The sequence below is a fragment of the Medicago sativa genome, chromosome 5 (genome assembly GCF_051527215.1).
Source record: "Medicago sativa cultivar Bolivia chromosome 5, Bolivia_mono, whole genome shotgun sequence".
In the NCBI taxonomy this organism is placed as follows: Eukaryota; Viridiplantae; Streptophyta; class Magnoliopsida; order Fabales; family Fabaceae; genus Medicago; species Medicago sativa.
The window spans coordinates 6,861,865-6,876,838 of record NC_140753.1 but is presented as its reverse complement, the minus strand read 5'-3'; the positions used below and the strand labels follow the sequence as shown (position 1 = coordinate 6,876,838).

Below are 14,974 nucleotides of genomic sequence, written 5' to 3'. Positions count from 1 at the left end.
AGATTGCTGTCTGAAATCTTTTTTCAAGGAAGGGTGCTGGAGTTCTTAAAGAGGACAAGGAATGCTTCTGATAGATGTTTCGATGTCTCTACTGCTGAAAGGACTTTCAGTAGCAGGAGCTTATGCTCTATGAAGTTCATCAAGGAAGTCTCTAAAGATGAAAAGTGGTTGGAGATGACCACAGAAGAGACTGAGATTATCAGGGATTTTCCTTCCATTTTTAAGGAAAGCAATCCTGAAATCTTAGCCAAGTCAGTAGCTGAGTACGTCTTGGAAGAAGTTGCAAATTCTCAGGAGGAAGCTGCTCTTACTAAAGGAAAGAGAGCCAGAACTAGTTCAGAATCTGATGCTGCTCCTACTAAAGGAAAAAGGGCCAGAACTAGTACTGTGTCAGAAGCTGCTGTTGCTATAACTGAGAAGCAAAAAGTTGCTAAGTCTGATACTAAATCTGTTTCTGCCAAGGATAAAGGAAAGATGCAGAAGGTTGGTGCTGCTTCTATTCCTCAGAAAAGAAGAAAAGGTAAGGCAGATTTGGTAATCACCAAAGAGCAGCTGGAGGAAGCTCTTGAAGAAATAGAGAAAGAAGAGGTTGAGCCCAAGCTGAAGAAGAAGAAGAAGGCTCCCCTTCAACTTGTGAGTCTTATGGTTGAGATGACTCCAAGAATGAAAAGGATGGCAGATGAACGTGCTTCTGATTTGATATCAGACAAAAAGGAATTAAAAGCACAATACATTCATCAAAGAGATGAAAAGCTCAAGGCTTTGGGTATGGAAGACTGTGATAGGTTCTTCAAAGAGAAATTGGCTGAAGTAAGAGCCATTGCTGGTAAGACTACTGAAGATAGCGAGGAAGAAGAAATGATGATTATTATGGAGGATGCTCCAGGAGATGGAACTTCAGAAGTAGTTCCTCAAGCTGCTGGTCCACAGAAGATCACTTCTGAAGCTGGCCCTGCAGTTCAGGTAATCCAGATTCCAGTCACCCCTATCCCCATTTCACCCCTTTCACCACAAGCAACTGAGCAAGAAGAAGACACTTCTGTCTTAGACAGTCTTGCTCTCCACTACTCAGGTGAGTTACCTATGGACAAATCTACCTCAGAAAAAGCCTCTGAAACAACTCCAGAAGCAGCTGCTTCTGAAAATGTTGTTTCAGAAAACCCCCATCAACAAACCCCTAAACCACATAAACCCACAACACCCCCACAATCACCAATAGCTACCATTGACCCCCAACTCAACACTCATACATCAACTTCACCACAACAACCACCAACTGAAATTGAACACTCCCCAGAACCAACTCCCATGGATGTTGACAACTCTCAAGTCAATGTTCAAGCCTCAACCTCTACCGCACACATTGCTTCTGACCAGCCCTCATCGTCAAACACACAAACACACTTTACCATTCCAGTTCCTAACCCTGTTCAAGACTTGGAAATCAGTGATTCTGATCTTGAAACCCTTGAACAACCACCCACAAACATCCTGGAATCTGGATATATTAATGCTGAGCTTCTCACAATCCTTAGTCAAATGCATAATCTGGTGGATCAAAGAAGGTCAATTGATCTCACCAACGCATATGAAGACTCATGGGCATCTCTTCAGAACCGGGCAGCTGAGCTTATTGAAAATGTAAAGGCTAAGTGCATCAGAAGCAAGGAAGCTTCTGTCAGGAAATTAATGGAGCATCTGAAGCAGAATCTCAGAGTAAGAAGTTCTACACTGCTCCTGGCAAACCAGCCTTTCTTCTCAGAAAAGGACTACTTGACCAGAGAAGCAAGGTTGTGTAAGCTTCTGAAGAAACAGATGGCACAGCAGCAGCAAGAGGCTAAGGAAAGGGAACAGGCTCTTCTCCAGAGGCAACAATACCTTGAAGAACTGTTGAAGACAAAAACTGAAGAAATGGAGAAGATGAAGAAACAACAACAAACCAATCATTAGTTGCACACCTTAGTGTTATCTTTTGTTTGTTGTGTGTTTTAAATTTTTAGTCCTTGCTTCTGAAACCATCTTGTTTTATTTTTCTATGCTTCTGAATGCTTAAATGATTCTGACTGCTTAGCTGCTTCTGATAATTGGATATTCATGTTCATATACTTTGGTCTGATTTATTTAGTTAATTTCTTAGTATACTCTCTCATGTTTGAGTTTTTCTCAAATCTTTTTGTCTTTTATGCTTATTTTTATCTCATTTTTTTTGATAATGACAAAAGGGGGAGTATATGTGACAAGTATTTAAAGGCTCTGAGCCCCATTAACATTAATGGCATTTGAAATTTTTGAAAAACTTCTATCATTTTTTTACCTTATTGGTATAAGCTATGAACGAACGAAGAAGTATCAAAATTCAAGTAAAATTAATTGAACCATTCTTCTTATCTATAAGTTAATTCTTTCAAAGATTCAATTTTTTTTAAAGCTCTGATATTTTTATTGTGCGAAAAATGAATTTAATTAACCTGGATAGAACTTAGGGGGAGCTTACAAACCTCACCTTAAAGACTATCAGACTCAGGGGGAGTTTGAGCTTACAAACCTCAGACTCTGAGCTTACAAACCTCAGAACCCCAAAGTCAACTTGTTAATTAGATTAACAACAATTGATCAATTTTAAATACTTTTGTTTGTCATCATCAAAAAGGGGGAGATTGTTGGAACAAAATGTGTTTAACAATGAACCTTAAAGAGTTTTGATGATAACAAGGTATTAAAAATTGTAAATTGGACTAGCTAATATTTGTTCAAGTGTACAGGACCATAATTATAAAGTTACATCATCATTGGTTCTGAATGAGCAAATAAAGAGCAAAGGAAACAACAAAAATTTGAAGCTTGGACGCTCCTGAAGGCAACTTGTTACTGAAGAGAAAAAGCACTCCTGAAGTTAAGTCGCTTCTGAAGTAAGGATAGTGCTCCTGAAGTTAAGACGCTTCTGAAGTAAGAATAGTGCTCCTGAAGACAAGAAGTCCAGAAGTCATATCATCAGAAGCTGCATCATCAGAAGCTGCAGAAGTCATATCATCAGAAGCTGCATCATCAGAAGCTGCCTCATCAGAAGCTATTTCACCAGAAGCTGAATCTCAACTGGATTTGCAAAAGATTCAAGAATTGAAGAATTATCAATGCAAAAGCTGTCTATTGGATTCGAAAACACAAACAAAGGATTAGTGGAATTTTGCAATGGTCATTTCAAAGGTGTTTGAAGGCTTGTGCTTGCAATTTGGACGAAAGCGTTGACATTGTACTTTGTACGAATTGTACAACCACGTTCTCCACTACTCTGTTTTGTGTCCACGCTACAAGACAAGAAAACAGCTCCAGAATACGGTCTCGCCTGCATATATGTTCCTTTGGATAAGGAATGGATTTCAAATTGGTTCTTCATAGGACAACAACCAAATCAGGCAAAAGATCATTGGTGAAAGATCAAGCTTCAACAACGACTCTTTGGTGTGCTGGCAATTTCACAACGTCTCTTTCACACCTCTATATAAAGGAGTGAAGACTTAGAGTTTTGGTAATGCAAGAACGCTGAACGAAAGACTCACAAGATTTTCACAAGTACCAAACCTCTGCTGAAATTGTTCTGCATTCACTTAGAATTTCTGTGTCTCAAAGTCATATCTTAGAAATTCTTAAGTCCATTGAGTCTGTATCTGATTTGTATTGTGAGCACCTCTGATTGTATATCAAGTGTTCAACCTTAAACAATTTTCTGTGTAATTTTGTTTAGTTAGGAAGTCTCTTGCAGTTGTGCTTGAGCAGGAAGTCTCTTGATTGTGTTCTTGAGCAAAGGAAGTCTCTTGCTTGTGTGCTTGAGCATTGGAAGTCTCTTGCTTGTGTGCTTGAGCATTTGTAATCAGATATTACTCATAGTGAACTCTCCTTGGAAGTGCAAGGGGGACAGGACTACTTCCGGTTTGTGGAAGGAACCTGTATAATTGCTTTGTGTCTTTCTTCTTCTCTCTCTCTGTTTTTTCCGCTGCATTTAGATTCTGATTATCACTTCAGAAGCTGTCTCACTTAGCTTCTGATCAGTGTGTTCAGTTTTTTAGGAGAAACGAAGAATTTTTAAAAACACAATTCAACCCCCCTTCTTGTGTTTTTCTCACCTTCACCTATAATATATATATATATATATATATATATATATATATATATATATATATATATATATTATTTATTTATTTATTTTTTCTTTAAAAAAATATAATACACAATTAAAATCTAGAGTTGTCTTAATATATTATAAATACCACTAATAATTGATATTTGTATTAATAAATTTGTAAGGTTTTGCTCTCTTTCCTTCAAACAAAATAAACAAGCTTTTTCTCTCTTAAAAACGCTTATATTTGTCTAACAAAATTGACTCACAAACTAAACTTTTTGTCGTAACAACATTGCCCTTTAAGTTTGTAAGGGAGTTTATGTGGCTTGTGCAATATACTTCTATCACATTCATATAAATATTTTATCTAGTCAATGCCTTATTCAGTACATACGCTTCTAAGAAATTGAACATAATTAAATAAGATGAAATGATGTCTTATTTTCTATTTTCTCTTATTGGATAATCTTTTTATGCAAAATTGGAATAATGGAAAGAGAGATGAAAATGTGCAACGCCATTAATAAAATTTTGAAATATGCAACTCAAATCAAAGGGTGCATACTCCAATATAGTCATAAATAATTTGAAGCAACCATCGCTAGCAATATTTCATAAATAATTTGAAAATCCAAACTAAAAGAAAAATAGAAATATGAGTTACCGATAAACTCATAAAATATGTCCCAATTATTATGTTACCATTTCAGAATCTAATTTGCAGTCGCAACATTGAATAATCACCAAGCAAATAACATGCGCATCGGTGAGCTTAAATGCTTGTCCTCACTGTTGAGTTTGGCGATCCCACATTTCCTGGTACATCGACATAGTTGGAATTGGATGAGTAGCATTGTTGTAGATTCCAGGAAGTTGATTAAAAGGAATATTATCATTGTCACCAGAGGAGTCCAATGAAGGCCCTTGATATGCATCACTAGTTGGAGTTCCAAAAGCAGCAATTTGGGATGGTGGCACTGAAGAAGGTCCAAGTTTCAGGTAATTGGAGCTAGCCTTTTTGCAATCCAAAGTAAAAACACCAATAGTAACCTGTAAATGATTCATAAAAATTCATAAAACTGACACAAAAGTTTGATCAATCCTCGTTGCAAACTATATTATCCACACCCAGTAACTTACATTCACATAGTGCCTTTAAAAATAAACACAAAGTGTCCATCATTTGAGAGCAATACCTTTACTAATGATGCTGCAATAAGCTTATTAGCAACTACGCCTGCCAAAAGGCGTGAACCATGACCCTCGAGAGACACCTTGAAGTAACTCATTTTCTTAAATCCAGTGGTGTTGTCAGATACTTCTAAATTTCCTGACAATGAGATGATTTCAAACCGACCCTATAGCAAAAAAGACACCGTATAAAGAGCATTAAACAGAAACATATTTACTTGTATAAATCAACTATCATACTAAATATATTGACATTTACACATGTAAACTGTGAAAAAATAAATGCAAATAAAATTAAAGATGGTGCTACTGTATAAAATAAAAATAAAAAATCTCATCAATGTAATATTTAACTTTCAAATAACCATACAAGAGACATTAGTAAAATAAAGGTAGCACACCTCATAATCTAAATATAGTGGTAACTATAAAAGTGGTGTTGCTTACATAGTGCCAATATTTATTTTAAAATGTACGATACCACCATTTTTATCAAAGTCAAGATACCAGTTATGATCATGAGGATATGAAATATCGTAATTTAAAGAATTGTAGAATCCTACCTAAAATATTAAATTAAACTTACAGACATAAAAGTATAAAAATAACACCGATGAGGAAGCTAACCTCTTAATCATAATACTAAACTAACTTAAATGAAAAACTCATTGTCCACATCATTTGCCATTCAAAATTAGGCTAATAAAAACAATAGATGATTCAATATTTATCAACATAATTAGGACAAACGTTTTTAAATCTAAATGATATTTGTATGATCATTTACTTTTGATTCAATATTCCATTTTCTCTTGATCCAAGTTCAGTTTCATACAGGTAACATAATCAATTTTTTAAATTAGTTAGCAAAAAATTAAACAGGGAAACATCTAAAGGGATATCGCATAAGATTGTATGAGTTTTTGATTCTTTCAATATGATTTTAATCCCACTACTATCTTCAACCTCATCAACACACCTATGGGGGTAAAGAACCTTGGGACTATACAGTCTCACGAGTATATTTAGTGATTTTGATGACATTAGATCCCACATCTCTACCATGCCACAAAAAAATAGTTTATGCAAACTTTAATCTAAAATATATATATTCAAGAAGTAACAAAACAATTTATTTCAAGTTGGCATCTAAAGAAGTTCGCTTGACTTCTTATTTTAGTAGGGAAAGAAAACATAACACTTTGACAAATTGGTAAATGATTGTGATCGATTTCATTTTAAAAAAACCTAAGTCGGACTCTTAGTGAAATACATGAAAAAGATTGATTATATGTTGGAAGATAAAAAAAATAGATGGATGTATTTTCATGTTCTCCTTAAAAATGGTGTACTTGTATGCAACATTGATAAAATTGAAGTGCGCAAAACATATATAATGTTATTATGTGTAGTGAATATTAAAAACTAAACTAAGAAATACAAACATGATAAAAGATAAAAATAAAAAAAAAACGTGGCAGGATAGTCCAATCGTTTTTGTTAATTGAATTGGATTGTTTGTAGTCACAATCCAACATATGTATGCAAACAATACATTTTTGGTTGTTTAATCAAGATCAGACAGTGCAGATTTAACCTCTGTATTTTAGAGTTAAAAATGAATCAAGTCTACTTGTTTTTGCATCATCGATCTTGATCTGACAACAACTGATGTGTTGATTTTATAAATATGTGGGATTGTTATTGCATGCAATTCAATTAATTTTGTCCATGTGATAATGTTGTCAAATTGTCGTTATGGCATGGTGGGTTATGTGCCCATCGACATAGGTCATAATGAATACTATATACACCATTTTCCACACATAAATAATTTTAATCACGTTTTGAATGGACATGATAATCCGACAAATTGAACATTGTCACAATGATACATTTAGAATATGCATCGATATCAATATTATGTTATATCTCTTCCAATTAGCATAGTGTAAGCAATTTTTTCATAATTAGATTCATAAATTGATTATAATCTAAAAGGATGTAAAAAGTACTACCTCATAAGTAACAATGGACCCAGACTGATAAAGGGCGGCATTGCCAACCAAACCATGAGCAGAAAGAATGCACATATCTGTATTAGGTCCTCCCTGACAAAAAGCCCCCACTTTAGCTACAATGTCCTACAAAGAAAACAAAGTAAATATTGGTTAGGACTGAGAAATATAAACTTTACATAAAAAACTTTAAAGTAAACACCTTTGTAACATCGACATTGCAACTTATAAAGTAACCACTAAATATAAACTTATGAAAAGGTGATTATATATATGAAATGTTAATGTTGGAACTAATTGTATGTTCAATTACGTACCTCTCCACGGTTCACAATGATCACATGTGGAGAGAAACCAGAGCCATTAGTAACTCCTAGAAATGAACAACCACAATAAAAATAATCAACAATAACGTAGTAAAATAATTAAATGTGAATTTAAATAATGAAAAAAAGAAATAAATTAAAAATACCTGACATTTCAATAGGTAGTTTCTTCTTAAAAGATCCACGAGGTCTTCCCCTTACGCTGGTATTCTTCTTCACATCAGATGAAGAAGGAGAAGCAAAAGTTGCGGCATGTGTTGGGTCCAAGCTTGATCCCAAAGTAATTTTGCCATTAGGAAAATACTTCCTGGGTCTTCCCCTTCCCCTTCTGCCAGTATTCTTCTTCACAGTAGATGAAGAAGGAAAAGCAAAAGTTGAAGCATGTGTTGGGTCCAAGCTTGATCCCAAAGTAATTTTGTCATTAGGAAAATACTTTCTGGGCCTTCCCCTCTTTCTCTTAAACGAACCAGATCCAGAGGAAGAAGCCCCCACAGATAGCGTCAAGGATAAATGCTCAGCTTGAGGGGAAGGGTTAGTATTGATGTTGGACAAAGGAAATTGAGCGGTTGTTGGTGTTATCATGGTGATTGGAGAAGTGTTTGTGAATGGGTTAGGGCCTACTAGTACTATATTTTTCGGTTGAAGTTGGTGAGGGTGAGGAGACTGTGGTGGTTCACGTGAATCCATGAAATTGCACTCAATGCAAAATGGTGAAGAAAATAAAGTGATTGAAATATGTATTTAATTCATCGTTTAAGTTATTTATAATATTATTTAGTGTATTTAATACTTCTTGTCGAAATATATTTAATACTTAGGAGCTTTTAATTTAGATTTATTATATGTTTGACTTTGGCACCACTATACAGTAACTCATATAATTTAGTTTTTCTGACGAGGTGTAGTCAAATAATTTAATGTACATTTTAAAGTAGAGCTATCAATAGTCGCTCTAAGATTATCTTTTTAACACTCACATTTTTATTATTTGGCTCACACTGGTTTGGAATTGGACCCACATCAAGTAATGTGATAATATTTCACTCAATAAAAGAGTGGGTGTTGAAAAGATCATGTTAGAATGAGTCGTATTAGCACTACTCTACAAATTTTTATAAAAAAAAAAAAAAAAAACCACTCCATCAATAATAATATATAAGCAAATGTTAATTTTGTATATTATTTTATTTTTTTCGATGAAACATAAACAAATGTAACTTTTATATTTCCAATAAATTAATTTATGAGTTATGCAGAAAAATTTAGACAATAAACATTTTTTTTAGAAATATGATCAAGTATCTCTATTAATACACATAATATAATAAAAATGTAGCTATATTTCTCAAAGTAAAAAAAAATATATGAATTGCCGGTGTAAAATAATAACTAACATCTGATGAGAATTCACTACTTTGACACATTGCCTTACTTTTTTTTTTAAAATTAAAATATGACATCAAAAAGTATGATCAGTATACATGTATTTCATTTTGAATGGGGTAGGAGCTTTCAATATAAATTTATTATATGTTGACTTTTAACTCACTTCTCCGTTCTCATGTTGTTTTTTTAATTTCTAAAACGTGAGTAACAATATTTTTTAATGGAAAATGATAAATCCTACGAAAAAAAGTCAAACAACCAATTTCAAGAAAAGGTGTATTTTGACCAACCCATCCCATAAATGTCGTCATATGCGGAAATTAAACTTTATTTCTTACTCCCTCTGTTTCAAAATAAGTGTCGTTTTAGGTGTTTACACACATATTAGGAAATGCAATGATTAAGAGAAAGAGAATGGTTACTTTACCAAATTATCCTTATTAACTATTGGTTAGTTTTAAAAGTAATACTTTGGAAGTAGTGTGCAGAGTATTAATTGGAGGGTACAATTGAAAAGAAAAGGTTATTATTGCATTGGAAACTGAAAGCGACACTCATTTTGAAACAATTTTTTTTGGCTAAAGCGTCACTCATTTTGAAACGGAGGGAGTAATTAACAACACGGAAAAGCTATCGTTTCTTAAAACCCGTGGATTGACTATTCGTGTTATATGTAATTTAGTCAAATTTTACTTATATTCTAGGAACTTCTGGGCAACCCAATGCGCAAAGCTTCCAAATACGCAATTTGAGAAGGGGTCTCATCACTTGATCTATTGTATGCAGTCTTGACCTATTTTGACACAAGAGGTTGTTTCAAGGACTTGAACTTGTGATCTTTTTTTACTCATGTGACAACAACTTTACTGTTGCGTCGAGGAACCCCTCAATATTCTAAGAAATTATGTTTGAATTAGTTTTTATGGGAACTTGTGATTATATTATTAAATATATTAAATTAACGTTTAGACAATATTCTAAGACTTGATAAAAAAAATTAATGTTCATAGAGCTATCAATCGAGTTACACTTACATGACGCTGTCGCTATTCAATATGTTTAATATTTATTTATAATAATTATACTAGTGCGCAAGAAGACATTGACATGTCTGTCGGTCTACTTTTATATAAGAATTATGTTAACAACACACTATTTCGAACACACTCCGTCTAATTGGTTGAGTTTTAAATGGGTCCCACTAAATTATGTGGGACCCACATGACTTAGTAAGATCCATTTAAATTTTAACCATTTGGAGGGAGTGCGTTTGAAAAAGTGTGTTATATGGAGTGTTGTTAGCACTCCTATTTATATAATAAATATCATAGTCCACCTCCACAAAAATTAATATTGAATTTTTAGATTAAATAACATCATTTAATATTTTCTTAAAAAAAAACATCATTTAATACTGTCATTTTTCCTTTTATTATTGTTTTTTATTCAAAATCTAATTAGAGTTTGTTTGGATTTATATTTGATGATTGATTTAAATATTATATTTGATTTCATTTAAAATTTAAATTATTATTATACCAAATTTGATATTGTGATTAAATTCAATTATTTTACTAGGTAAAGAAATGTAAAATTATAAATAAATAAGTTTTTTTTTTTTGCTAAACCAAGAGCTTGAACATCCATCAAGGGGAAGCAACGACCTCCCAACTAGGTTGGCACCCTGATGAACCCCCATCCTATACCGCCAAACTAAATAAAAAACTTTATTAAAAAAGAGAAAAATAAATACAAGAGAGGGGGGACTAGGCCAAAACTCTCCAAGAGTAAAAAAGAAAAAGAAAACAGGAAAAAACAGTAGCCTAAGGAAACCTGTATCTAGGCATACAACAAAATCCAAATATGACGCAGAAGGAGGAGGCCGACGACCACGCTTCTCATGAGCTTCCATAACAAAATTAAAGTCCCAAAGAAACAATCAAGGACCCTGGAAACAACCTTGTAAACGAGCAAGCTCCGCCCACAATTGACGACGGCTCACATAAAAAGTACTAGCATAAACCGCCACAATATAAACAGATGACTGCTGCCAAGAGAACTCCAATGCAATACACTATGACGACACAAATATAACAATGGGAGTGACCTCGGAACCCCAAAGAGCCCAAATATTCGGCAATAAATTACCTCTGTAATTTGTACAATATTTTGTAACACCAATACTATGTCAATAACAAGAAGGAACTTGCGCAAAAGTAATCATAGGTTCAGCCAAAAAAATAACCACTGGCTTATGAGGCATATAATTTTTTTTAAAGCGATTAGTATTTAGATTACCAAAACCGCGGACATTCCAATAGAAAAAAAAAATCATTGGGCATTTGGAGATGCACCCCCCCTTGAACGGGTTTTATACGGCGGCTTCCCGGTCTGAAGTTGCTTCTTGATCTGTTGTTTATGTTTCTTAGATAAAATCGGCGTGAATGGCATTTTAGCTGCTTTCTTTTCATAATCATGGATTTGACGCCATAGTTCCATGTCTTGCTGAATGTTCGGATTGTTGTGTGTATCTTCTTTGTGCACAACCAATACTCTGTTACCATCCTCTGTAGTCGCGGCATGTGTCACACTCACTTGGGAAAGCTCGTCGACATCTGCTGGAATGGACCGAACCAGACTATGATCTAGAGGAGGACTTGATTGCACGTCATCGTGTACTACATCATGTTGAACCGGTGACTCCTCCCTACCATAAGTGGAGGAAATTAGATGATTAGAAATCACTTGCACGACATCGTGCATTACCAGGGTTGAAAATGTAGCAGTTGAATCGGGAACTTTGGGAACATCCACCACCTCCCTTGATTTTGGACTCAACTGTTCCACTACATCTGAATGCACGTCAATGTGCGCTACTTTGGGAATTAATTCCAACACATGACTAGTCGGTTGAGGGATATCCATGTGAGGAATTTCACCAGACACATCTTGTAGTGCAAAACTGAAATAATTCGAAACCATTGTTGTACTTGCCACCAGTGTCTGTGTTACTTGCATCTGATGACTATTGTCTTTGACTTGGGTAGTAGTAGCAACAATTGATTCCTCCATATGTGCAGCTACTGATGTCATTGCCGGAGCTGCAAACGCTTTAGAAGAACCCACGCCAGATGGATTCTCTTTAATAGGCATCCAATCTTGCTTACTAGTTGGTATTTGCTTTTTGCCCTGTATAGCATTTTCCTTAGATACCTTGCCTTCTTTCCGAAGGTATAGCCAACAACAAGCTGTAACGTTGTGACCGAGATTTTGACAATGGGAACAAAAATCTGGAAGCCATTCATAGGCCACCTCTACACAAAAAAAAGAAACCCCCCTCTCTACCAAAATCTCATGAAAAATATTTTTCGAAAAATCCATATCAACCAAGACTCTTGCGTTGTGGCCAAATATGTGCTTGGAGGTCACATTATCAATGAGCAACGGTGTGCCTACCGCACTCGCAATTTTCTGAAGGGTTCGTTCCATCCAATATTCCTGAGGAAATTCCATTAACCGAACCCAGACTTGTGCATGAGTGTTGTGCTGGTTATGCAAATTAAAATCCTTTATCCATTCAAAAAGCCGTAAAACACTCAGCTTCAAACTAACCGTTCCAAATGCCTAAACAGAACGTATATCATTTTCGGAAGGCGAAAGAAAATTCGTAATACCCCTTACCTAAAGACAACATGGTCCATGGTCCTGTTGTCTTCCATTGTTTCTGAAGCTTCGTCTAAATATCCTTTGTCGTATACGGTTTATCGCCTTTATTCAATACAAGTCTCCCACGAAGGTGCCTCTTGCAAATTTCAATTCCTTTCTCATATGGTGCCTGAGATATTTTGATACAAACGGCTTCACCTCGGATGTACGGTTGTGGCATATTGTCATTCGAGGAAGTATTGATCGATGAGGTTAAGGTCTGTGCAAAAGACATTGGTGCATGTGTAGTCGCAATTGCAGGTATGGTAGGAGGCAACACCCGCGCGACTGTGGAGATGACCGTCGATGCTGCGATCTCTGCCTGCCAATCAAATGGCATGACATATTCTGGTACAAATATCAAAGAGGGAAATCGAAGGTGAGAAAATGGCTAGGAAGGTTTGCGAAATTCTTTCTTCTTCGAATAGATCAAGAACGCTGATATCACAATCAATTTTCAATTGTGAATCAACAAATGAACAGTATAAAGGAGGTACCAATTCAATGAAGGCGGCACATGCTAGGAAACCCTCATGTTTATGCTAGAAAAACGCTCCTTCCAATAAATAAGTTTAAATGAAAGATAAAATTGGTAGAAAAAACTACACCAAAGCTTTGTATTCACTTTATACATAAAGGATAAAGATAAGGTGTATATTAACATTGTCTCTGACTTTTCATTAAAACAAAATATATTTTATTAGATTTAAAAAACTACTTATCTATTTAAAAAAAAATCGGGGAAGAAAAGGTTTTTTTATTGATTACAATAACAATGATGATATTTTTACAACCATTCTTGTTGAGGTTACATGGCTAACTAGTGCCAAAAAGTATAACTCATTTCATTTGACTTTTCTATTTCGTATAAATCAATTTAATATTCAGAAGTCGTGAATGGTATAATTTAGACAACAAGCTTAAAAAATTGTTGAAATTTTATAGCATAGATATGATCAATTTTTTTTTTAGGGAAGCTTAAATATGATCAATTATCTTTATTTATATGCACATTTTGATAAAATTTTGGATATATTTTATTATGAATCGAGTATGAACTTTCCATTCAATTTAATATTTTTAAATAGTCCATTTTATTATGAATCAAGTATGAGCTTTCCATTCAATTTAATATTTTTAAATAGTTCATTTTAAAAATATCATAACTTATCTAATGAAAAATATATTTTTTACTGAGTGTAATCAAATCAAATACATTAATATATACTACTCTATTCAATATCATTAGCAAAAACAATAGTTCACACCCTTTAAAAAAATAAGTTGTTTTCATCTATCTTTTTCAAAGAAATACGAAAATAAATTGTATCTTCTGAATTGCCCCTCATGGAACTTGTTCCATAAAAATAAAAGAATTACTGGAAAAATAAAATATTTATTAATGAAAGGGTATTTTGAGAATAATGAAATTAAATATGATATAATTTAATTAGTTAAGTTTTGCTTGTATCTTAAATCATAAGTGAAATATTTTGTTGTTTATATTTGAGATTGGAGAGTGTATATATTTTTTTTAATGTTACTCTCTTTTGAATAAAGGTCAAATATCTCCATCAATCCATTACGCGATGTGTTATAAAATGATACTAAATAACGAGATAATCAAGTCTAAATACTTAAGTAAATAATTGTCTTAAATACTTAAGTATAATATACATAATTAAGGATAATACAAAAATGTTCATGGAACAACGAGATAAACCACAAAACTATCAAATCACATGACATCATAAACAAAATGACATAAACAAGGTCGGTCTTCAAGCTACACGACTTTCACATTTCCTTTAGATACATGTTCATCTGAAACAAACATAAAACTAATAGCGAATATTAAATCTCCGTGAGTTCACAACCAAAACCTTTACAACGGCTAGCTAAATCCCAAGATACTTAAATATCTTTGATTATATCTCTTTGAATAACATACACTAGGAAAATAATATAAAGGTTGAACACACAATATTAATCTAATTCATTTCACCACAAAAAAAAAATCTAATTCATTTGATTGGATACATAAATATGAGCGTGAGTAGTTTAAAGACAAATATCTTTTGGTAAATATAATTAAATACAAGCTCATGTCTTCACATTATTAACTTTTACCATATATGTACAATTCAAAAATATCACAATCTCAAAACATGAATTTCACCTTGACTTGACTTAAATTGCAAGTAACCAGTAAGTTATAACCTAGTGGA

The 14,974-nt window shown here is 33.7% G+C and overlaps 2 protein-coding genes across 2 annotated transcripts; both read right to left on the bottom strand.

Annotated features, from left to right (window-relative positions):
• Positions 1-4,661: 4,661 nt before the first annotated feature.
• On the bottom strand, positions 4,662-8,342 carry LOC146919585 (AT-hook motif nuclear-localized protein 10-like). The gene is made up of 5 exons (XM_085710591.1): positions 7,802-8,342; positions 7,647-7,702; positions 7,330-7,455; positions 5,317-5,478; positions 4,662-5,170 (listed from the first exon to the last, which is right to left on the bottom strand). Exons 1-5 carry the CDS (start codon positions 8,340-8,342, stop codon positions 4,907-4,909), a joined length of 1,149 nt encoding a protein of 382 aa, XP_085566717.1. The 3' UTR covers positions 4,662-4,906.
• Positions 8,343-11,372: 3,030 nt separating this feature from the next.
• LOC146919584 (uncharacterized) lies at positions 11,373-13,086 on the bottom strand. The gene is made up of 2 exons (XM_085711049.1): positions 12,823-13,086; positions 11,373-12,665 (listed from the first exon to the last, which is right to left on the bottom strand). Exons 1-2 carry the CDS (start codon positions 13,084-13,086, stop codon positions 11,373-11,375), a joined length of 1,557 nt encoding a protein of 518 aa, XP_085567175.1.
• Positions 13,087-14,974: the final 1,888 nt, after the last annotated feature.